Source organism: Lepeophtheirus salmonis, chromosome 5 (assembly GCF_016086655.4).
Source record: "Lepeophtheirus salmonis chromosome 5, UVic_Lsal_1.4, whole genome shotgun sequence".
NCBI classification, from domain to species: domain Eukaryota; kingdom Metazoa; phylum Arthropoda; class Copepoda; order Siphonostomatoida; family Caligidae; genus Lepeophtheirus; species Lepeophtheirus salmonis.
In genome coordinates, this window is record NC_052135.2 from 32,514,932 (window position 1) to 32,538,131 (window position 23,200).

The 23,200-nt window shown below is 33.7% G+C and overlaps 3 protein-coding genes across 3 annotated transcripts; 1 reads left to right on the forward strand and 2 right to left on the reverse strand.

Annotated features, from left to right (window-relative positions):
• Nucleotides 1-11,662: 11,662 nt before the first annotated feature.
• Nucleotides 11,663-17,705, reverse strand: LOC121118875 (uncharacterized). Its single transcript, XM_040713467.2, has 9 exons — nucleotides 17,613-17,705; nucleotides 16,941-17,537; nucleotides 16,090-16,870; nucleotides 15,489-15,840; nucleotides 15,284-15,434; nucleotides 14,110-15,222; nucleotides 13,461-14,036; nucleotides 12,674-13,387; nucleotides 11,663-12,576 (listed from the first exon to the last, which is right to left on the reverse strand). The coding sequence occupies exons 2-9, from the start codon at nucleotides 17,001-17,003 to the stop codon at nucleotides 12,055-12,057; spliced, it is 4,272 nt and encodes a 1,423-aa protein (XP_040569401.1). The 5' UTR covers nucleotides 17,004-17,537; nucleotides 17,613-17,705; the 3' UTR covers nucleotides 11,663-12,054.
• A 1,267-nt stretch (nucleotides 17,706-18,972) lies between these two features.
• Nucleotides 18,973-19,991, forward strand: LOC121118877 (actin-related protein 2/3 complex subunit 3). Its single transcript, XM_040713469.2, has 2 exons — nucleotides 18,973-19,442; nucleotides 19,499-19,991. Exons 1-2 carry the CDS (start codon nucleotides 19,255-19,257, stop codon nucleotides 19,854-19,856), a joined length of 546 nt encoding a protein of 181 aa, XP_040569403.1. The 5' UTR covers nucleotides 18,973-19,254; the 3' UTR covers nucleotides 19,857-19,991.
• Nucleotides 19,922-22,398, reverse strand: LOC121118876 (condensin-2 complex subunit H2). The gene is made up of 3 exons (XM_040713468.2): nucleotides 21,038-22,398; nucleotides 20,482-20,972; nucleotides 19,922-20,418 (listed from the first exon to the last, which is right to left on the reverse strand). Exons 1-3 carry the CDS (start codon nucleotides 22,169-22,171, stop codon nucleotides 20,061-20,063), a joined length of 1,983 nt encoding a protein of 660 aa, XP_040569402.1. The 5' UTR covers nucleotides 22,172-22,398; the 3' UTR covers nucleotides 19,922-20,060.
• Nucleotides 22,399-23,200: the final 802 nt, after the last annotated feature.

Consider the following 23,200-nt stretch of genomic DNA (forward strand, 5'->3'; position numbering starts at 1 on the left):
TTAGTTACTCATTTTTATAAGGAATACAATATTTAAATAGAATTATGTATCCTTTAAGTATCCTGAACTCTTAATCCGATAAAACATACGATTGACGTCATGCCTAGGCGAAAGTGTCACAAAAAGTATGTACTTACAGATTATAAGTTTTGTGATTATTAATTTAATTACTCAATGAATAGCTTAATTGGGAAAGTAATTGGTGTTCATTAATAAAAACATTATCATTTTCTGAAAATCTCGCTTCAAGATGAAAAATATAGAAAGCATCTCTCTCAATCCATGCCCATTAGATGATTTTGAAGGTTTTCGTTGTAGAATTTGATTAGTTTACTTTGATCATTAATTATTAAAAGATTCCAGACATCCAGGAAGCGAACAAAAGTTATTAAATTAGTGATGATCAGAACCCTTTTAATGCAAGTACTATTATCTGGAATGAATCCCAGCGGCTTACCAAGTTTAGGAGGCCACTGATGATCTCAAAGTATATATTTTTTGGCTATTTGCAACTCTGGTAGGATTTGCATATCTTGTCAGCCCGGGCGGATCATTAGGCTAAGTCACCCTCATTGTAACACTCATTCTACGAACATTTCCAATTTTCGTAAAAAAAAGATTTCCTTGTCTGAGGAGAATATTATTATTTGATTCTCAAATATTTACTTGTTTTCATAGATAGTAGGAAAATAATTATTCAACTATTTAATAGAGTTAATTAATATTAAATAACATGCTTTAAACAGCTTTATATATGTGGCCCAGCAACGCAAAATCAAGCTAGAATGATTTTTCTCAAAATTGTTTGTGGATTAAATTTGTATTTTTTTACAAATTATTGTAATTTCGGACAAAATGTTATTTTCATTGACCCTTTAGAGGACCCACAAATGTAATTTAAAGTAACCAAAATCGATTGTCACGATAAAAGAATGATAAATTTACAAATTAAATTGAATTGGCCACATTGAGACCAATTTAAGTCTTTTAAAGCAAGTAAAGCTTTTAAACCATCGATAAAATTCTAGGTCAACTCAACTCACTGGTTTGAATACAAAGCCTATAATTGAATGTATGTAATATATGAAGTAATAAAATAAAATAATTTTCATAAATTTTGTTCAGTGTAGTTTTTATGTTGATTCACTATTAAAGTAAACCATGTACGAGCACCCTTTCGGATGGTACGTGGATTCCATCAGAATATATTAGGAAGTCATAATATATTTAACTTAAAAATTTAGTCAAATTACATTTCATAATTTCCAACGATTTTAAAAAGTACAGAAACGGAGAATTAAAGGTTAGTTATATATCATTGTACACATGGTCTTTTTTTATCATTCAAATTTGTTCCATCTAACATATTATGAACTATTTCAATTGCATTTTGTAGCTTTACACCTGAAATCTAAAGGGTTTTTGTGGAAGAACCGTGCTTAAAAAATGTTGGAGGATTAGAATTAGAAAATTATCCCTTTTAACTTCGTTAAGGACCGAAAAGTGGGCATTCATGGACCTAACAAAATTCTACTTTTAAGAGTAGAAATTGTGGAATTTTAGAGATTTAGAATAATCATGTATATTTTGTATTCCCACATGAGAGTAATAAAAAAAAGTAATTGGTTAAGAAAAAGGTCAATAAAGAGTCAACGTCATTTTTTACAAGATACTTTCAAGAGGGGGAATAAAGAAAAAAAAGCTAAGCTGAATGCGTCATTATCCCATCTGTCTAGAATTCCATTATAGAGACCAATGAAAGATTTTGAGGTATTCAGAGCAAGCCCTTAAAAATGGATCTAGTCAAATACATCACAAGCAATAATAACTTATTAAGTTATAAAAATTAGTCCTATGTCATCACGTTTCATATTAGGACCAATAATAACGACAAAAAGCAAATGACTCCATGAAATACAATGATGAGCATGTTAAATATGTAAAAAAAAATTATCAATAAATTTCAAAGGAATATTATACTCATCGTTATATAATGCGTGTAATCCTCACTACTTGGAATAACATTTATTTCATAACGATGTTTATCATCGTTATGAAATATATCATGTATGTAGTATATATTACAATCAAATTAAGGAATTATCTAACATGCTGTTGTTATGCTTTTCAGCCTCTTTTTATAATGTATACATACATACCTACATGCCATGGAACGATAAATTAATCCAAAATTATAGTCTATTTCACAATTAGTAAGTTTGAAAAACTATAATCAACGACTTTAGTCAAACAAAAAAGATATTTGAAGATGATTTAAAAATTACATTTGAAATCAAATTCAATTTTCTAAATTTAAATTAATGAAGATCAGGGTCCCTTTATTGCAATGGCTAACCTAGACTGAAACTCAGCGACATAACAAGTTTAAGGGCCCTCGGATTATTTGAAAAATTTTCTCAGCCCGGGCCGATCATTAGGCCTTGATTGTAACAGTCATTCAATGAACATTCAATGCTCGTAAAAATATGTGCTATATTATTGTAGTATTTAAAAAATACCATGTTTGGGATATTATTAGTCGTCAAAAACAGTGAGCAATTGCCTATGTTATTAGGTATAATTAATTTATTAGTATCTACCTATATTATACATACAATAGTTGATAGCAAATAGAAAATTACGTCTTTTGATGAATATCTGAGTATCAGTTAATAGAATGCAATGAAACTACGATAATGTATATATATATATATATGATTACTCAAATGATTAGGAGCTCATTAATACGAACAGAACAGTAAGTATGTAGATAGTTAGACCTAACTAAAGGACTCAAGATAGTACTTTAGTTCTAACTCACGACTAGCTTTTTTATCCACTCTCAACCTCATCAGTCAAAAGGGAAAGGAAATATTTGAAGAAAAAAAACATAATATGGTAGCCAGTCTTTTGTATTTTTCTTGTATCCAACATTTAATTTTTATGTATAAAATAATTCTTAATAATTATAAATATTGAATTGATAATCTTATGAATGACAGAGTATGAAATGACACGAATTCTAAACGAAGACCCTTGATTGATATATATTATATCAACAACTAAATCCTATGTAATACCTTTTTTTTTTGTTCATAAGAGTATATAGAGTCAGCAGCGGCTTTAAATAGTTCAAAAGTCAACTTATGAAGCTTAATGAAAACAGATGGAAGAAAAATAAACTACATCCTTGTTTCTTTCCAAAAATGAGTGGGGACTGTGTATTTAGGTAGTGCTCTGTCAGTCCTTATTTAGGACTGAAGAATACAGTCCCGTCCAGTTCAGTCCCAAAGCTTAAAAAGTTTGGTCTTTAATGAGGTCAATCAACTTTATTTTTTCTTTTTAAATCTGTTCTGGTACTGATAGTACGAAGGACTAACAGGACTGGTCCGAAGACTGGACTGAAGCGAATAACTGACACAACACAGTAAGTAAGGACCAATATACATATTTAATAATGTTATGCTGAAGAAATACATACATTTTGGGTTATATGAGAGAAATAATGCGCCTATACAATGTACAATCAAAAACAGACTTTTGCACGCTGAAGGCCTCTGAAGCCATTTTAATTGGGGGGAAAATGGGATTATTGAATCAAAATTGATTATTTTTAGGAATCTTTTACTGTCTGAAATACCATGCTATGAGTAAAAAATTCTACCTCAAATCATTGAACACATCCTATACCACTCCTTCAATTATTAAAACGAAGGTACAAAAATATTTTGAATTGAGAAACCGAATATTATAAGTACATTTTTTGTCTAATATTTGGTACGTTACAAGAGGGAGAAAATTGTAAATTTCAACTCAATAATCATTTTAAAAAATTAAAAGGGCCTGAGAGGCATCAAACTTGGTCAAAGTGATTTTTTTTATTGTCCTCAGCAGAAAAAGGTTTTTGTACTGGAAAAAGTATTAACCAAAAACATAGGAATTTACTCGTGTATAGGAGATGTATTTGCAGCAATTACTAACAATCAAATAAAAACTTAACATCTTAGAACTCAAGTGATATGGACTTTTTGAAAAGAAAAAAAAACTGAAAACCGATCAATTGGCCAATTTTTTTTTTTTTTTTTTTTTTTTTTTTTTTATCAACCTTTGGAAATCATTTCTTTTGTATGTTAAAGTCAAAAGTGTGCAATGGTGAAAGTGTAGGATTTAATTAAATTTAATATTTATTGCATTCGTAAGTGGTTGTATATGTATTGTAGCCACAAAGAGATTATTTCAGCTCTTAGTTTTAATCTTGACATTGAATGGTTTGCTACAAAAAGCATCCTTATTAAATCTACATAATTGCACCAATTTGAGTTCTGTACCTTAATGTGTTTTAAAGTTATCGTCGATTATTTATTTTTAACATTTTGTGATGCCTTGACCTCTCAAAATGTAATGGCCTTTTACTGTTACCATATCTAATCGTCGTACTAAGTTAGATGAAAATCGATTCGTAACTTTTGCTGTAATCCTAGTGACAAACAGACAAATAAACAAACAGAGGCCAAAAAAAAGTAACAATTATACAATACATATGTCACTTCTGCCGTTCTATAACAGAAATAAATATCTTGAGCAAGGCCATTATTACTTTTAATTGTTATTAAATATACAATATGAAATTAACTATAGATTTCCTTGAATATACATATTAGTATAAAATGAATTTCCCCTAAATGTATGTATATCCATAGGTGGGCACTTGGACAAAAAACTTGCGAGTTGATTTGATAACAAAAACAAAGTCTCGATACTAGACTTGGACTCTAAAGCCAAGGCTTACAATTCTACTTGTACTCAAACGTAATGTGATTTTCGTAATGAATAGAATGAATTCCTAAAAGTAACATTTATATTCTGAGGACTTGAGCTTGACTTGATGATAATATTCAATGACTCGAACTGGACAAAATGAAAATATTCAAGGACTTGAACTTATGAGCAAAAGACTTGTTACTACAAAACAAACTCTATTGCTTTAGCATCTGAGGTAGCCCTGCGTCCTCCGAGTCCAAAAAGGATAATACCCTTTCAAGTATTCGACGCACATTTTGAGATGTCTTTCAGATTATATATTATAAACCGTTTGAAAATGTGCTGACCGCTTGGAATTCCACAAATGTATGGACTGTCGAATTGAAGATTTTGCCACAGTCTTTAAATGATCTTGTGAATCTGATACAGTCCTCAAAGATCTGGAGTTGGGTCGTAAACTTCCTTCCGTCATTGATTTTTTTAAGGACCCAACGATCCCTTTTTTTTCCAATTTTGAGGGAGATTAAGTAATGCTAAGTGTTTTTTGCATATCCTATCAACTTCGAAACTTTTGTAGGGCCTGGACATTTTTAGATGCCCTTGCTTTTGCAACTTATGCTCTTTCAGAGATATTAATAGAGGGTATCTGAATCTACCATCAAGAAAAGATACAGGATGTTCAAAATTGTGTATGGTAAAAACTTTTTTCCTGATGGTACTATCATCTAGATCTTTTAGGTTTGGTAAATTTCGAAAGAAGAACTTTTTCCCAACATTTTTTTTAAATCACATCTATCGTTCTCATAAACTGCAACGAAATTCCAAAGGATTTTTTGCCCTGCACCCCAAACTTGGGATATCCTGGAAGTGGTATCGTTCGTCAAGTCCGACCCAAACATGATCCTCCAATAGATCTCACTATGAGTTACAGTTCGGCACCATTCAGTGCCAGGGCTTCTTGTTAGATCTATTAAAATTCGAATATAAATTTTAGGAATGGTTTGTAATGCCACTTACAGTTGACTTTTCAGTCTTTTAATCCTAGGAATATAACTTTTATTAAATAGAGTACTGAACTGTCTTTCTTCTTCAATAATTGCTCTCTCACCTAACAAAGGGCAAGATGTGGTTTTGTATAGAACTCTAGGTACCATGAATGTGTTGTACAGATATATTCGAAGTTTCCGAAGTTTAAAGGATCTTCATTTACAGAATCTTGAAGGAACAAATAGGCAAATGTCCTTCCAGCTTTTTTCATCCTCGCCGTCTCTATTCCAAAATATACCCAAGACCTCAATCTTCCCTCTTATTTCACAAGAGGCAACTCTTCGACCTTGATAAGGGTTCCACAGTCCAATAGGTAAGATGACAGGTTTTTTTCTGTTGATAGAAAGGCCCGAAACCTTCTCAAATCTTTCAATAAAATTTAGTAAAAATTCAATTCTTTTCCCAAGCTGTGGCTCAGAATTGCCCTCTATTGTTAAAGTGACATCGTCAGCGTAGATATCTATCACGTGATTCGATCCTGCTAGCTTTATACCAAATCCACCAAGTTTCCTTAAAACACCCCTGACCATGTCCTCGACTGCATCAACAAAAAGCAGTGGGGCTGAAGAACAGCCCTACTTGCAAACTCTTCTTAGCGTAATTGGTTCAGTTTCAGCTCCAAATTTTTGCCTTTCTGCGAAATATCAATACAAGCCCGAATATTTTGAAAGACATTAGGTATGTATAAATCTCTTCTTTAAATAACTTTTCTGTTGAATCCCATTCATTTTATTGAGAATTTCCCCCACCCGTACAGAATTCTGTGTGAATCGTTGAGTACCGTCATGGGTCTCCAGTGACTAAAATTGGAACCGTCTCCTTTCTTCAAAATTAGAGCTATTCTACTCTTTGTCAGTGAACTGGGCATCTTACCTTTATTTTCGTTCGTTTTACCGATTTTTAAAAGAAAAGGAACAACCTCACTTAGAAACATAGATTAAAGTTTGCTAATAGTTCCATCCGGCCCTGGATATTTGCTATCTTTACATTTTTGAGTAATATATAGAGTGATATTCTCCTTCGTAAACACTTTTTGTTCATGATTCAGCGCCATTGTTCCCTTTTTGGAAGAAGAAGTCTTCCAGAACCAACAATTGCCTGGAATCAAGAATGAAAGTAGCTTAAAATATCTTCAGTTTTACTTAGGAATTTTCCATCAGAAACTATTTTCTTGACATTAGGTGCTGAGCTTTTTTTTCATTTTAGAAAGATAGTTGAATCTTCTAGACGAGTTATTTTTTACAATGACTTTGGCTTCCATTTCAGCTTCCACAACTTCTGCTACTCTAAAAGAATTTATTGGTATCTGCAATAACTGAACGGTCAAAAATTGAATTGCAATCAAGATTGTTTTCTATTTGAACTTTGTTAATCTTGGAATTCTTTCGTTTTTTTGTATAAAACTTGTGATGTCACTGTCCAGATTATTTTTGTAAAACGAACGTTTCGAGGCGGATACAGAAATTTAATTTCGATCATTTTATGATCAGAAGAGGGTTCTGATCGATAAAGTGTGTTCTTAGCTAGGTGCAGAAGTTGCGGAGGGATAAAAACCAAACTAATCCTCGATCTTTGTTCTCCTCTTGAACAAGAGTAGTTCCTGGGACGAAAGCAAAATCCATAAATTGGTTTGGGTGTGATGGTCAGACAAACAAACAGACACTCACACTTAATATATAAATACTTTAAAAAAAGAAATTCCGACTGTTGAAACCAAATTCTAAAATACATTATTTTGTTCTATTTGATAACTTGTTGCCGATAAGAATCCAACTTCATAATGCCCTTCTCTTGACCCTATCAGCAAAAAACTCGAGCAAACAATTTTCTCATGTCTCAAATGAAGCCAAATTTGTACTCCCAAGTGTGTTGGCTATAGACAAAGAACAGGTAGTAGTCACTTTAGGATGTATACATAAGAACTTCCCATCCGAGCTCTCGGAGTTTCTGGTGCGTTATCAAAGGTGTGTACGGCATGGCGTTGTCTTGATGATGACTTGTTGTCTCCTATTCACAAATGATTGCCCCTTCTCTTCGATCTCCAGCTTCAAACGGTCGAGTTGTTCAAAGTAGAGGGCAGAGTTGAGCGTTTGGCCATAGGGGAGTAGCTCATAGTAGGTTATTCCCTCCTAATCACACCAAACATACAGCAACACCTTCCTAGCAGTTAATCCTGGCTTGGCCACGGTTTGGGCCGCTTGAAATTAACGTAAGTTTCATCACCAGTCACAATTCGTTTTAGAAATTGATCGATTATGTTCCGATTCAACAGCGATTCGCAAATGGAAATTCTGTCCATGAGATTTTTTGCGTCAGCTTGTGTGGCAAACATAAATTGAGTTTCTTTTTGTAAAGCTGATTGACGTTATCAAGCAGAGAATTTATAAGTTTTAGGACTGATTTCCAGGACGGAACTGGGCTGGACCGAGATTGAACTCACCGGGACTGTAGTATCAATCTTATGTAAGGACTGACACAACAATATTGAAAATATCGAATGTACACTCTATTTATCTTGATTAGTGATTGGAGCGACATCTACATGAATAGTTGCATTGCTTGTTTATTCTACACGGCGTTACCTCATGCACAAAGACAAAGATGTAAAATGTATTTGATTGTCAGCTGTCTAAGTATTTAAATGTATGCAAATAAAATTTAAGAGAAGTACCCGCCTAATTTTTGGATCTCGATCCAAAAGTTTCTGGTATCCGAAATTCACTGGAATATTTACGTCTAAAAATCCGAACAGACTGATATCCGAGAAAAAATGTGAATCCGTATTATCTTTAATGACAGTGGCTACGGGTACATATGTATGTAATTGAATTCAACTCAATGATTATTTCTCTGAAAATAATCAAAGATATCATACAATATATTTGCGAATAACAATAGCACTATTGATCTTATTAAATAATATAAATAATTAAGCAGATGTTTTCAATTCATATAAATAGATATATCTACCTTTAACTATCTATCTATTTCAATTCAACGTATTTTATCCTTAACTTTTTATGTCGTAAATTGTTTTGCACGTATGTAGGAGTTATTACTCACATGGGAATATATACATTCAGATGCTGACAAAAAATGCAGAAGTTAACTTTTTAAATACAACAAAATTCGTACTTATAGTCGATTGAAATCTCATTATTAATTATAGTATGTCAAATACCTAACAATGTAATATAGACATGTGAAAAAGATCAATTTAAATACGAGTGCTGATACATGATCCGAGCCCAAATTTCTTTTGTTTGGTTTGGATCGCTCTCTCAAACCAAGAAACGAAATTTAAATCGCTGCCCGAAATTTACTTTTCTAAAAATTGGTCATTCACAACAAATTTTTTGAAAAAATATGGAATTTATTTTTTGTAGAGCCGAACAAGGCCGATTTTTGTGAAGATTAAATTTTACTACGAAACCGTTCCAGACCCAAGTAGTACAAAATACTGGCTCAAGGAAAATTGACCGTGATTTTATACAAATTTCAGGTTGGATAATACTCGAATACATAAACGCGGTTACTTAGATTCAAAAGGATCCAATATTGCAATTGCTTGTATGATGAAATCATAATAAAGAATCAATTACCCATTAGTATGGATTAGGTTTAATTCATTGGATAAATAAATTGCTCAACTGTTTCAACGTAGTAGCATATTCAATATTAATGTGATGCAAACATTATTGGGTCAATATGCTCTCACACCATTGTTCATTGAAATTTTATATACGGAAAAGATGGCTGCAGCCAAAAAATACAATAAAATGGCGACAAAAATTATGAAAGCATATGATAAAAATTGGAAATTTAATTTGGAATGTGGACTGGAAATCAAAGTAAAAAGTGAGAGTCATTTTGAGTGACAAATTTTGGTCCCACTGGGGTATAAGCGATGTTTACCTATATTCATTGCATTAGAGCGTGACGCTCAATTGCTGCGACTCAAAATTATTGAGCGAGAGGAGAGCGCGCTCATTGTTTTAAATAACGAGCGAGAGCGTCCTTCTCATTTTAGAAGAACGATAAAATTGCTCGAATTTTGACTCATTTATGTAAGTTTGTATATCTAAAATCTTTTTTCAAGTTGTATCTATGATTCTCCACTTTTTTTTTGTTGGCAAGTTTACCTCTCATGTAGACGGTTACTTTAAGAAGACCCAGATATAGGTTCCCCCAGAGAAACCACCAGCTCCGGCCTGTGTGGAGATACCATTGGAAGATAAATCTTTATTATTTGTTAACGAATTTTCCCAACTGAAATACGATTTTCCTATATTTTTATGTAGTAAACTGACATAAGATCTCAAAATCTCACGCAAGCATAAGTTCAAAAACTTGAGAAACCTTTACACATGCTCAAGCTAATTTTCAGGTTTAACTGGATGATTTTGCACGAAACCACGTAAATACATGTCCCCTAAGACACTGGTTCCCAAATTTATTGTGCCCAATGATACGTGATTTCTCTGAAAGCATTGACATGGTTCGACCAACTACAAAACAGTTTTTTGCAATTTTCGATTTGTTATGTTATTTGAAGTTAAGAATACTTTTTTTTTTAAATTCATAACTATACATTTCATATAACATACAGACGCTATATTACAATAATTTCTTCGTAAATAAGTATAGTTCTTTGTTTTTTATAACAACCCATGAAAATTATTTAATGGGCACTCTAGACCGTCCATAATTCCGTATTGTTATAGTTGGAGACGGCTTAATTGTACATATTTGATACTTATCGTTTAGACCGAATCTGCTCTACTCAACAATTAAAATAATCAATTGTCTCGTAGATGAAATAAAAATTTTAAAAATGTGTCAGAAAATTCGTTTGCATATAAATTTGACACAGAAATTAATATTTAACTAAAATATCTGTCATTTTCTGAATCTTTTTTTTTTTTTTTTTTTTCATCAAACGTCAATTTTCAATTTTTAAAAAAGAATAAGTCCAAGAATTATTTCCAAATAAAGTAGGGTCTTCAGAGGTCCATTTTTTATTGCCAGACACCACACGCTTCAAAATTGCATCGATTTTGTTACCAGTTTAACCTGTATAAAAAAACACTGGAGAATTTAATACTTTCCCTATTTTAGTCGTTCAATAATATTTTATAAATAAACGTAGGTATATTTGATTTTGAATAACAAGGGTTATTACTATCACCGGTCTTAAGTTTCGGATCCCTTAATCTCATTAGTATTTTGTGAATCAGGAGAACTGGTGGAAAGAAGTAGCCATCCTTTTTCCAGTTTATTGCGAATGCATCGGTTGCAATCGCTGTGTCGTCCGAAGGATAACCAACATATTTATTTCTGATGGCACTCCTTTTACGTAAGTAGTCGCATTTTAGTTTGAAACAATAAACATATATCATTATATATCAGGGCTGTCCACAAGGGGGGAGTACCCCTTCCCCCTCAATTAATTTTTGTTTTATCAAGAAAAGATTATCGCTTGGTAAGAAAAAACTTTAATGGGAACACATGCCATTTATTAAAAAAGGCCCCCACAAAAAAAAAATTGAAAGATTTGATTTTTTTAAATGACCTGAAAGTCTCGTGGTAAAGAGCTAATGACTTCTGTAACTTCGGGGTTCTAAAATTTACATTCTGCTTGTATTTGAAATTTTTTTCACATTGTTCTATGAGTAAATGTGTCGAGAGTGAACACACAAATATCCTCTTCTACAGTATTAATCCATTTTATCAGTGGTTTTCCTCGACCTTTCTCCACCTCCTATAAAAGTAAAATGTATCACTTCAATAACAAAATGTGACATGTGCTGTGCATGTTTGTTCAACAAAATATAATGATTAAAATGTTGAGTAGTTATCTTTCTCATAGTAACGCCTGTATTGTGATACATTAAAACCAATAGAAAGTTATAAAATATGACTTACAAGTACAAGTTACAATTTAGGGAGAGAAAATGAATACATATACTGATAATATAATGAATATATATGTAGTAATAATGGTAATAATAATGATTATGATTATATAGAAGATCATTATTATTATTATTATTATAATATTAATATTGTTTAAAAAAATACAACAACTAGTTTAAGAAAAATATATATATGTATATATATATTAACGTCCAAAGAATGAAGGAATCCAGATTCAATTTGTGAAGAAAGTAATATGAATAATAATAATTAATAAAACAATATAGTCTTTATGTGAATAATACCGGGAGGAGCCATAAGAAAAAAAATTCACCTAATCAAACAAGAAACACAAACTTTAGAGGGTCCTATACAGTCATTATGACAAAATGCACCACACTGTTTACATATAATCATTGCTTTAACATTACAAGTCCTTTTAGAAGAGGATTCAGTGTGTTTCGGAATCAAGGGTACAACTCCAACTGTCTTAAATGTAACCGTTTGAGGTTTTCCACTGTTTCCGCCTAAGGTCACAATGCGTTGTTGAGGTGGTTTGCTAATGTTTTTATTAGGAAATGATGGAGGTAGCATTTCATGCTCTACTTTGGACTGAATTAGTTTTTCCTGATGATTTTGCTGCACGAAGACAAATTTAGATGCATCAACGCTAGATGGTCGGTTGAGAGTTGGGGGTGAGGCAACAGCAGGAGGTGGAGCACTTGATGCTCTCGGAGGTCCCACTATACGTTGACCTAACTGATTTGCAGGAACGGCTAAAAGTTGCCCATTTGAACTTTGAACCAAAACTATCTTTCCTTCATTCCCAGTAACTGTCGGATGTTCATTTAACTAAAATTGAAGTAGAAAAAAGACAAAACATATATTTATTTGCTTAGGGTAAGGATTCTAATTGTGTAATAACCATTAAATAAGGAATTATACGTACATGTAACACTACTGGCTGTTGGGAATTGGATCCATTTCCATGAATCGATGAGTTATAATCCCTAATTGGAATTTCAGCTGTAATATGACTATTGTTTACTTCTTCCAACAATGAGGTGATATCTTTTCCTTCCTCTATGTCAAAAGTTGTGTCTCGTTCTTGTGGAACAATGATTGAAGACGAGGAAGGAATTAATCTAAGCTGAGGAGATGGAGTTGAGCGCTGAAGTTGTTGAGATGTAAATTGTAAGATTTCAGGAGATGTAATTGGAACAGGTTCTGAAGGCAACTGTATTTGAGGCAGAGGAGTATTAACTCCTGAAGTGAGTCCTGCCGTCCCACGATTAGCAATTGTTTTTAAGGGGGGCGGCAATGGTTTCTGAAATAAAGCACGCTGTTCTGGAGGAATGTGATTACTGATTTCATCTACGGAAATTGGAACCGTAGGTAAAGATAAAGTGGTTGGTAATGGAGTACGCACACCACTAAATCGTGGAGATTTACTACTAACATGTCGAAAAGTTATAGGAGTTGAAGTAGAAGTTGTTATAACCTGAGTTGGTCTAACAATACGTGTTGTGGGAGCTACGGAAACTAAAGTTCGAGGTAAAACAACTGGAGATCCACCGGATGATGAAACAACTACAGATCCTTGAGGAACAATTGCATTTGATTGCAACCGTTTGACAATCATCGGTTGTGCAACATTTCCTTGCTAAAAGAGAATTTAACATAAAAATTATTTACAATTTTAAATAATAATCAGAAAAAAATTATTGAGAACTTACGAATGAGGAAACTGGTATTCTAATAACAGTTGGTCCTCCGTGCCCTTGCTGAATTACGGTCGCATTAGGTGGAAGACCTTGTACCATTTGGTTCAGCGTTAATACATCTCTCCGTGGTTGTTGAGGTTGTTGAATAAAAAGAGGCGATGGACTCATTTGAGCTACATTAGGCTGATTTGCTTTAACAGGTAGCCTCATAACTCCACGAATAGGTCTAAGAATTTGCTGCCCTGTGTGATTTTGACTAACTAAAACCATCTGTTGGTTCGAAACGTTTTGACCACTAAGGCTTCTTACAATCACGGTCTGTCCACTTCCAACTGATTGTGAAACAACAGGGGAAGCAGTTCGCCGGACAACAATTTTGCCCATGGCAGGAGCTGATGTTTGAGGAGGAGGCCCTAGTTTGGGTTCAACTTGAGTTCTATTCACAGATTTAGCAACAACTGCTTTACAAATTTCGTAAGAACGCTCCAGATTAACATTTCCAGAATGTGTTCTACTCTTACAATTAGCTGAGGTGTAAATGGTGGACGGAATAGGACAAGATATTGTAACTGGTGTTTTCGGTCTTTTCTGTATTTGGGAATGGTTATAAATATGCATTAATCATTTTAAGCAATATATTTTATTTACAAAAAATACTTACAAGAATAGGAGTGCAAATTGTTGTTGTCGTCGTTGGAGTCTTGATAACTGAAGGTAGAGAGGGGGGAGGAGTAGATGAAGCCTGACTACGAGCTTTAATTGTAGTTGAACTACCACAAAAGAAATTACTGTCCAAATCAAGAATACGTAGTTCTTTTGCATTTGGCATGGGAGTAATGAACTCCTCTTCAAACAAAGGGCTAGTTCTACTATCAAGCATTGGAGTAGGAGATCGAGACGAAGCTGGAGAAATCCTGGAAATTATAGCAGGAGAATTAGGTGGCAAAGGTTCGGTAGGAAGAGACACCATCGGATTAGGTTGTAATATCACAGAATTTGATGAAGAATTTAGCACGTTAGGAGGGAGAGCACTTTGTGGTAGGGGAACAGTGGGTAGTTCTATTATTGTAGGAAGAAGTTGATTTGTTGAAAGGGATGATAGGTGGGAAGATTTTTCCCCACTTCCCTTGGTAAACGAAAGAGTGGCTGATATAGTGTTGGGCGAGTGTTCATCGACATCTAAATCATGTTTATAAATAACGTCTTCTTCTTTTATAGAAAGAACAGGAATATCCATGGACTCGTCCATAACTTCTTCAATGATGGAAGAATTTGGCTCAACAAGATTATGATTAGCTTCTTCAACGATAAATGAAGATGAAGAATCTAGTTTTTTTTCTTTTTCTTCTAAATCTTGAATAAAAACAGGCTGGAACTCATCCACACTTTCAATTATAACATCGCCTGGCTCAGATGTATCAACTTCTTCTTCAATTACTACGTTACTGATCGGTACCTCATAATTATCAATTCCCTCCTCCTTTTCTTCTTCTTTCAATCTAGTATCTGATTCCTTATTTTTGTCAAAAATATTCCTCGCTTCTTCTATCGAAAATTCATCATAATTTTCCTTAATATCATTAACTTCATCATTTTTGGAATATTTACACCGTTTCATTAATGGTTCATCTTCACTACTGCTTGAATCATTAATAGTATCTACTTTCAGTTCTTGATTTGATAATGCATTTTTCAAAGGTATATCTATTTCTGGTAAAGAATCTTCTAAATCAAAATTTTTAGTCATTCCCCAAATTGGTTCGAAGTTACGGAACTGTAAGTGATACATTTAAAATTGATAAAAATCGACAAATTATGTTCCAATTTATATTTACCTTCCATGGATCTATTTTAGATTTGTCCTTTTCTATGTCTTGTTTATTTCTTTGGACAACATCTGAGGAAAAATCACCTTTGTGCAAACGCTCCCTCCATTCTTGGCTAGCTTTGGCAAAGAATTCGTTATTTAAACCAGATTGTCTTAATCTAAATAAAAAGGGAGCGTAACAATAAGCAAGAAAAGTGAACTCTGACTCTTACTTAATAGTTTCCTCAAGATTAGGACAATCTTCTCTGACAAAATCAACTTGAGGGAGGAGCTGCATTAGTTTGTACTGATAACTTGGAGGAAGTTTAAGAAATGTGGCTTTGTTCAAGAGAGTTCGAAGATTAACTTGACCAAGAATAGATTCCGGAGATTCAAAATCAAGAGAACCCTCACGAGCTAATTGAATTGATGCAACATTTGACAGTTTCTTACTGCCAGTCTTTTTATTGCCCGCTTTTACTTTAGATAAGGAGAAACCATGTATCGATGATAAAACTTCTTTCATAGTTGTAGCTTGGGCCATTAAGAGATCATTCCTATTAGGTTTGTAATGAATTTCAATATCTAAAAAAAAAATTTATAATAAATTAAAAATTGCTTTGGTTTTCACGTTATAAAAACACAAAAAAGAAATGAAAATAACCCAATAATTATGCAGGGTAAATCTGAAACAGTGAATTGAACGTTGAAAGTTATGTAACAAGAAATTGCTTGTGGCAAATAATAATTGTGGAAACTAGAATAAATTAAGTTTAAATTGCTTTTACGTCATGAAAATTGAATTCACTTTATAGTTTTGCAACACAACTATACCTCCATTGCTAGTGATTGAAGACTTTTTATAATTTCCGGATCCTGTGTTTGGTATAATACTGGAACTAATAGAAAATTTCTTCTTTTTTTTAGTTAAGGATTGACTAGAGGAAAAAGTAGTCGTAATGGGGTGAACACTACGTAGAGTCCTTTTAGGCCTTAAATTATGAGATGATTTACTATTTTCTGATCGTATATCACTTTTGTGTTCATTACTGGACTCTAGTGCGAGTCCTTTATTCTTGAGAGAGATATCTTCAAATATAATGTCTGCCTTTTCAATAGCCTCCTCAATAGACAATTTAGTCTCAGTGTCCTTGAGCTGAGTAGCATTTTCTCCTCCGTCAGGTGAAGTTGAAGCCTGACTGTTGCCTTCATCCCTATAGGGAACAGGTGGTGGGGACGACTCTTGTTCCACTTCTTCGTCTTCGTCGTCTTCCTCTTGTTCGGGAGTAGAGTTTGAAATAATGGGATGTCCTTCAGGTAGTTGAACGTAGAGAACTCCTTCCTCTTGAGACACTCCTCCTTCATCCCCAGAAGGCACTTTTTCCACCACTTCCAGAGTTGTTCCTCCTTCAGGAATGCAAGATTTGAGACCAAAGACATCATCGTGACCAAAGGCCTTGAAAAAGGTGGGATTTCTCCCCGTGGAGCCATTTGTGAGAACGGACAAGAGATTCCCGTCCCTCAGTTCCCTCGTTTCCACTGAAGGCTGATCTTTGAGGATTAATTTCTTGATTTCAGTCACATGGATCGGTATTTGCGGAATGCTTTCCAGAACCTGTAAGGGAAAACGGAGCATACACCAAGGATTACAAGGATTACACCAACAACAATCAATAGAAACCCACTAATTTCGCTGATTCCTTCAAGGATTTATTCCTTTTACGAGTTCGTAGTGTTTTCGACTCCATATTCACGCATCATGTAATTCACTTCCATGGATCCTTCTTCCGTTTACGAATCATCATTCAATCATCCACATTTTAATTATTAGAATTCACTTATAAACACTTTAATTATCCAACAGAGTCAAAATCTTACTCTTCTTCACTCTGTTTCTTTTCTTCTCTCTTTCTTCCTTTCTCTCTCTCTCTCTCTTTCTTCCTCTTTTTTTCTTATTTACAAAATGAAGAAAAAAGCCAAATAGACAAGAGAATAACCCCCTTTGCTTTTCTCAGCGAATCAAAATACAGATATTTTATGACGTCACAGTGGCGTATCTACTGGACCGTTTGTTCTTAGTACCATAGCAAGGACCAATCCTATAGCTCTTTTAATTTTACAACTACTCCACCCAAGTTTGTTTCAGAACTAGTGTTGGATCGGTCCTTGGACTGATTTCCTAATCAGTCTTTTTTTATCGGTCTCATCTTTTTTACCATTAACCGATCCTGTGGACCGATTAGTCAGTCTTACCTCCTATCTTTTTTTTTCTTCACTCCTACCTAGGAAAAAAATAATATAAAAACGAAAAAAATAATAAAGGATAGCTAGAAATAATACTAATAAGTTCTACGCACATACTTCCAACTTTAAACTTCAGGTATTTCGTCTCATAGATCGAAAGATCTTATGATCTAACTTCAACAACTAACACAACGTACTTAATAACTACGTCATTTCAGTTGACTTACCATGAAAGACGGATAAGGACCGGTCCTGTGACTAGAAAGATAGGATTGCAATTCTTTTAGACCGATCCAACACTATTCAGAACACATAGAAAAATGTGGCTGGTTTGGCTGCTTATGTTACAATATTGTCATTGAGATACAATGAGTAATGACTATGAAACTATGTCTCCTATTCAATTGCTTTTATTATATTCATATATTTAACATTATCATTATATATACCTAATGTAACGAATTATATTATTATTATTATTATATTCATTTAATAATATATACGGAAATCGATCATTTTCAATTTTTTTATTACCCCTATTTACCATTTAATAAAATATTTCTTGTCTAATTTTTATCCTCTTGTGGAGAAAATAATCAATAATAATTGACGTGGATGTTGCGTGTGGACGGCTCGTCTTTAATTTTTCTCTACCAAAGATAGGCTATTAATTATGATTTATTAACTGAAATGACGGAATAGGGGGTCAATTCCTTGAGGAAGAGGAGTTGGTACTATAAAGGAAAGAGGTTAAGTGGTTTTCTTTAGTAAGGGGCCTTTGTTTATTTTGAATCGAAACCTCATACAGGGAACACTGAAATGAATATGGAACGCGCTCTTTTTTGTGCTTGACCGAAGTGCAAAATTATTTTCCTATATTAATAAGATAAATGCAGTAAATTAAAACTTTAATCATCAAAGAAAAATCTATTTTTTTTTCATTTGAACCATTAAACAATTATCTTTTCAATAGCATAGAATATGTATAATATATTTTTAATTAAGTTCTATTTTTATAATTTTATATCTTTATAAAACGGTATGTAATGCTTTGCAAATGAGCGAAAACAAATCAATCTCCAATCTAACACGGTTTCAAAAGTTGTAAGGCAGTAATAAACAAATAATGAACATTTTTATAAATCAAATTGTATCAAAATTCTTTAATATAAAAATGCTACAAATTTGGTTCTTTTATGGAAAAACCAATTTCATCCAAAATGCGAGTTTCAAAAAATTATTCAACTACTAATTTTTTGTTATGCTAAGTTTGATTGAATTATAAATTTGTGCCATTTTGTCTTCAATGTTAAATTGTATATTGTACATAATATAAAATGTTCTATGTTATTAAAATGATTAAACTTTCCTTAAAAGAAATTAAATTAAACTTCGAAATGGGTAAGATACGAGATGTTAAAATTTCAATTTACTGCATTTACTTTATTGATACGAGAAAATTATTTTGCACTCAAGTCAAAATAAGTGCACGCGAATAAAAGGTATCAGTCAAAATTGATTTCAGTCTCCCCATAGTTCCCTGCCTCCACTACACAAAAATGAAATATATATAATACATATTATTATATTGATTGTCTTGATAGAACCTCATACGCCTCCTACTTAATTAATAATAATACCAAAAAGCAATAATACGATACTACAACGGAATAAACTTAAGCTCCTTGTCAGTGAAAATATCGTCTAAAGGAAGAATTAAGTGTTAAGACTATCAAGTAAACCTTGTGTTCCGAGATGCCTGCGTACCATTCTCAATGTAAAGAAGGCCCCAATAAAATTGGGAATATGAGTCTTATGCCAATTAAAACGGATCAGCGTGGTCCAGCGCCAGCACTACCTAAAACCTCCAAGGAACCCGACATCATAGATGAAACCCTGTTTTTCTTCAAAGCGAACGTGTTCTTCCGGAACTATGAGATCAAGTAAATGTCCCTAAGTGACTAGAGACTGTGTAAATTGAGATTGTCCTTCTTTCTAGGTCCGAAGTGGATCGAGTCATGATTTATCTGACCCTTTACATCACGGAGTGTCTCAAACGCCTCCAAAAATGTACGGACAAGGCTCAAGGCACTCAAGAAATGTACTCCCTTGCCATTTCTCGGTTCAACATTCCAGGAGAAGCGGGATTCCCTCTTAACGGAGTATATGCCAAACCTGCAACTACCAAAGAAGCAGACTCCATGCGACAATATTTCCTCCAACTTCGACAAGAAACTGGCAAGCGTGTTGTAGAGAGGGTCTTCGACACCCCAGATGGTAAACCTTCCAAATGGTGGACGTTCTTTGCCAAAAGAAAATTCATGGAGAAGTCCTTGTCTGGTCCTGGACAGTATTAATTTAGGCATTTACCCTTCCTATAGCTTAACTTTAATTCGTTATTGTTAATAAACCTTATGTATGCTTTTTAATAACGTGATATTTTATTTCAATATCAAAAAAAAAGAAAAGAAATATATATATATAAATATTTAGTGCTCATACAAAGTATTTCGTATTTATTATTATTTTTAATTCAGGTACATAGTGACGACTTATCATAATTACTGGTAGACGTGTTTATTTAGTTTCACAGGTCTAGGTATGACAAATACTTCTTTTTGGGACAACCCTTGATCAGGAAGTTCATTCAGTTCATCCATTATCTCTTGGTGGATCGACTCACTAACTGTAGTGTTCGACGGATTGAGCATAACACGTTTACGACTTGATGATTTGGTCAAAACAGGTTCCTCTTGGGAAGCCATGAGCTCTTCGTGATGTCTTTTCTTCGTCAAAAGTGTTAAAAATAAGTTATTCATTCCATTGGATTCTAACTCTAAGTTAGATGTATTGGCCAACATCAAACATGAAAGAAAATATCGCGAGATTTCTTCTGTCTCAACATCATTAACAAGTGAACTAATGAGAAATGGTAAAAAATAAATAGATATACTTATATAAGTATTAGTAATACACACTTACCCAAATGATATGGACGTTTTCCTATCATCATTTGGAAAGGATTCTATAACTTTAGTACCGTAAGAGTGAATATTAAATGATCCTCGAGATTCTACAGCTTCCAACTTCGGGCGAATATGTTCATGCCAAGAACTAACTCTCTTGGCCAAATCCGTCGATTCGATGTAATTCTGTGATTGAGCAACATAAGTCGCTACCCTCTTAACAACAAGTTCTTCATAAGAATTTTGGCCACGAATCTCATTAACTAGTGAAGGAGAAGAAGGGGTTTGTAATAATGGGAATTGTTCATGAGGATCGGGTGCATCCCCTTCATTCCAATCTTGGGCTGCATCTCCATCATTTTCATCAGGTGAATTATCCGTTTCTTGATTGTCACAATCATCTTGACTCTCTGGACATTGTTCTGTAATTTTCAATTTTTTCTTCATGGACTTACGTCTTTTCTCTTCCTCAAATGCTTCTCGTGTGAGCTCAGGAGGAATATTTGCCTTAACATGAAATATATATATATATTAGAACCTACATTTAAAATCTTCCAACAATTATATCTTACAATAGCTTCTCTTTTTGGACGATGAGTAGCACATTTAATATTATTATAATATTCACTAAGTGTTTTTTTAGACAAAGAAGCAGTACTTTTCTCAGGAGCCAGTTTAGGTCGACGGCTCAAAAGTGTAGTTCGTCGTTTTTTAGAGACATTCTTTTCCTGATTAGAAACTTCGTGGGGATTCAGAGGTGCCCATATCTGTGTCAAAGAAAGTTTTTCGTCTCTTTCTTCCACTATAGTATCTTTTAATATTTGGCGTTTTGATCGTCGAAGAGAGTCTGTATTGTTATGCACCTCACTAATGGGTAAATCCTCCTCAATGGGTTCAATACAATCGGGCTCTTCTGAATGGAATTCTCCCTCAAAATGATGCACTTCATTGATTTCTTCTAAAAGAGGAGGGGAAGATGGAAGATCATCGTTGTTTTTTTCGACACATAATGAAATAGAGAGATCAGGTAGATTGGTAGGACCAACAATTCCTTGTCCAATGACACCTGTGACAGAACAGTATTGAGAATTAACTCTGAAGTCATCTTTAGGGCCAAGTGTTTCATTTGTAGACTTTGAGTAGATATTGACGCGTGTATGATGGGGGGCAGTCTCTTTACCCTCTTTCTGAATAAGTTGACAAGGTGTGATAGCAATAAAGTTGATATGGTTATTTTGAAGACTCGAGTCCTTCATCAGGGTATGTGGACTAAAGTTGCAAGGCAAAGGTAAAAAGTCTCCATGGAATAATAAACTGTCTTTTTTGAGTAGTTTATTCTTTCTCTTTGAACTCCCACCGACTTCTTCCGTATTCGAAGGGCAGTCACCCATTTCCATTTCATCCTGAACAGACTGTCTTTGAGCGAGAAACTCCAGCATTTTCAGAACATTCTGCCACAGAAATTCCACTTTTCTGGAGTAAACAGAGACAGTTCCCTGGATAAGTAGGCCTGCCTGGGCAAAGTTGACCTTGCTTTGAGAATCCATGGGAGTAGAGGAGAGTCCTGATATTCCATCCCGAAGATCCGAGTAATACATATCCAAGAACTGGCTCAAAGGTATGTTGAAATTGGCCGTGAGATCCTTGATGGGGCGGATAAGCTCCGCAAATCGCGGATCCTCCACTTGTTGAGACGATGAAGTCATTTTAAATCATTATTATGACATTACTTACTGCCTACTTTCCCGCCCAATTTACACCACTTTAAAGATGTTTTTGGCTCAGCTCAACTCAACTTGGTTTCAATAGACAATAATAAATAATCAAATATCAACAAACTACAGTCAAGTCCAATGATGGCCAATGTGCCGTTCAGTCTCTGTCTTTTCTATTTTATACATTGTATTATTGCTCATGTCTCCTATAATAAGACGACGCACGGTACCTTCTTTCCCTCTCTTTTTCTTCTTTCTCCTTTTTCTCTCTTTCTTTCTCTTGACGACCCAGTTTTGACTCTTAATACGCTTAATTCCTAGGGTAATGAAATACTAATAAAATTAATAAATATTAACTAAAAACCAAAGTCGGACAAAGTGTTAAGTTTTTTTTAGCAAAATATGTTAAAAAAATACAAAATATGTTGCTTTTGAACAAAAATATGTGATTGCATATTTTTCCAGGCCCTAGATTTATTAATAAAATAAAGCTTGTATTTATGTATGAAAGACAGTCACGGGTGTACTACTTATAATGCTCCCTGATGTTGTTCATAAAACGTATTTTGTCATAAGAAATTTTAATGAACTACTACAGACGTAATAACTGTAGAATTTTCGTTCCATTTATTTTATTTTTGGCATCGAGTGAGACCCCTGATATTTATGCTGGAGACTATCATTACTGATAGGTTTTGAATAATTGTAAAGGCATCAGATTGGCTCATTAATCTTACAATGAGAGAAGAACTTGACTTTTAAGTGGAGGTGATAATAGCAAAGACTCTGACAATAATTAATACTTGCAGATGAAAAAGGACTCCTCTTCCTGTAGGTCTGAACACAACAATTGTGAGATATATGGACTCAATGGACTTTTAAACTAGACTACAATTCATATTTTTATTGTATACAGGGGAGTTCTTCCCATCTTTTAAATCTTTCATGTGTTTTTAAATAATTATTAATTAATTTATTGTGATTTTAAACAACTGTGCAATTTTATACATTTGGCCGCTA

Bases quoted from the DNA above. Each gene is read 5' to 3' on its own strand.
- LOC121118875 (XM_040713467.2), bottom strand. From the start codon at position 17,003: ATGGAGTCGAAAACACTACGAACTCGTAAAAGGAATAAATCCTTGAAG. The intron at 15,841-16,089 runs GTATAGTTGTGT...TTTTTTTTTTAG, and splicing joins TTCAATCACTAGCAATGGAG to ATATTGAAATTCATTACAAA. The intron at 15,435-15,488 runs GTAAGAGTCAGA...CTTTTTATTTAG, and splicing joins AATCTTGAGGAAACTATTAA to ATTAAGACAATCTGGTTTAA.
- LOC121118877 (XM_040713469.2), top strand. From the start codon at position 19,255: ATGCCTGCGTACCATTCTCAATGTAAAGAAGGCCCCAATAAAATTGGG. The intron at 19,443-19,498 runs GTAAATGTCCCT...CCTTCTTTCTAG, and splicing joins TTCCGGAACTATGAGATCAA to GTCCGAAGTGGATCGAGTCA.
- LOC121118876 (XM_040713468.2), bottom strand. From the start codon at position 22,171: ATGACTTCATCGTCTCAACAAGTGGAGGATCCGCGATTTGCGGAGCTT. The intron at 20,973-21,037 runs GTAAGATATAAT...TTTCATGTTAAG, and splicing joins GTCCAAAAAGAGAAGCTATT to GCAAATATTCCTCCTGAGCT. The intron at 20,419-20,481 runs GTAAGTGTGTAT...ATTTCTCATTAG, and splicing joins AAAACGTCCATATCATTTGG to TTCACTTGTTAATGATGTTG.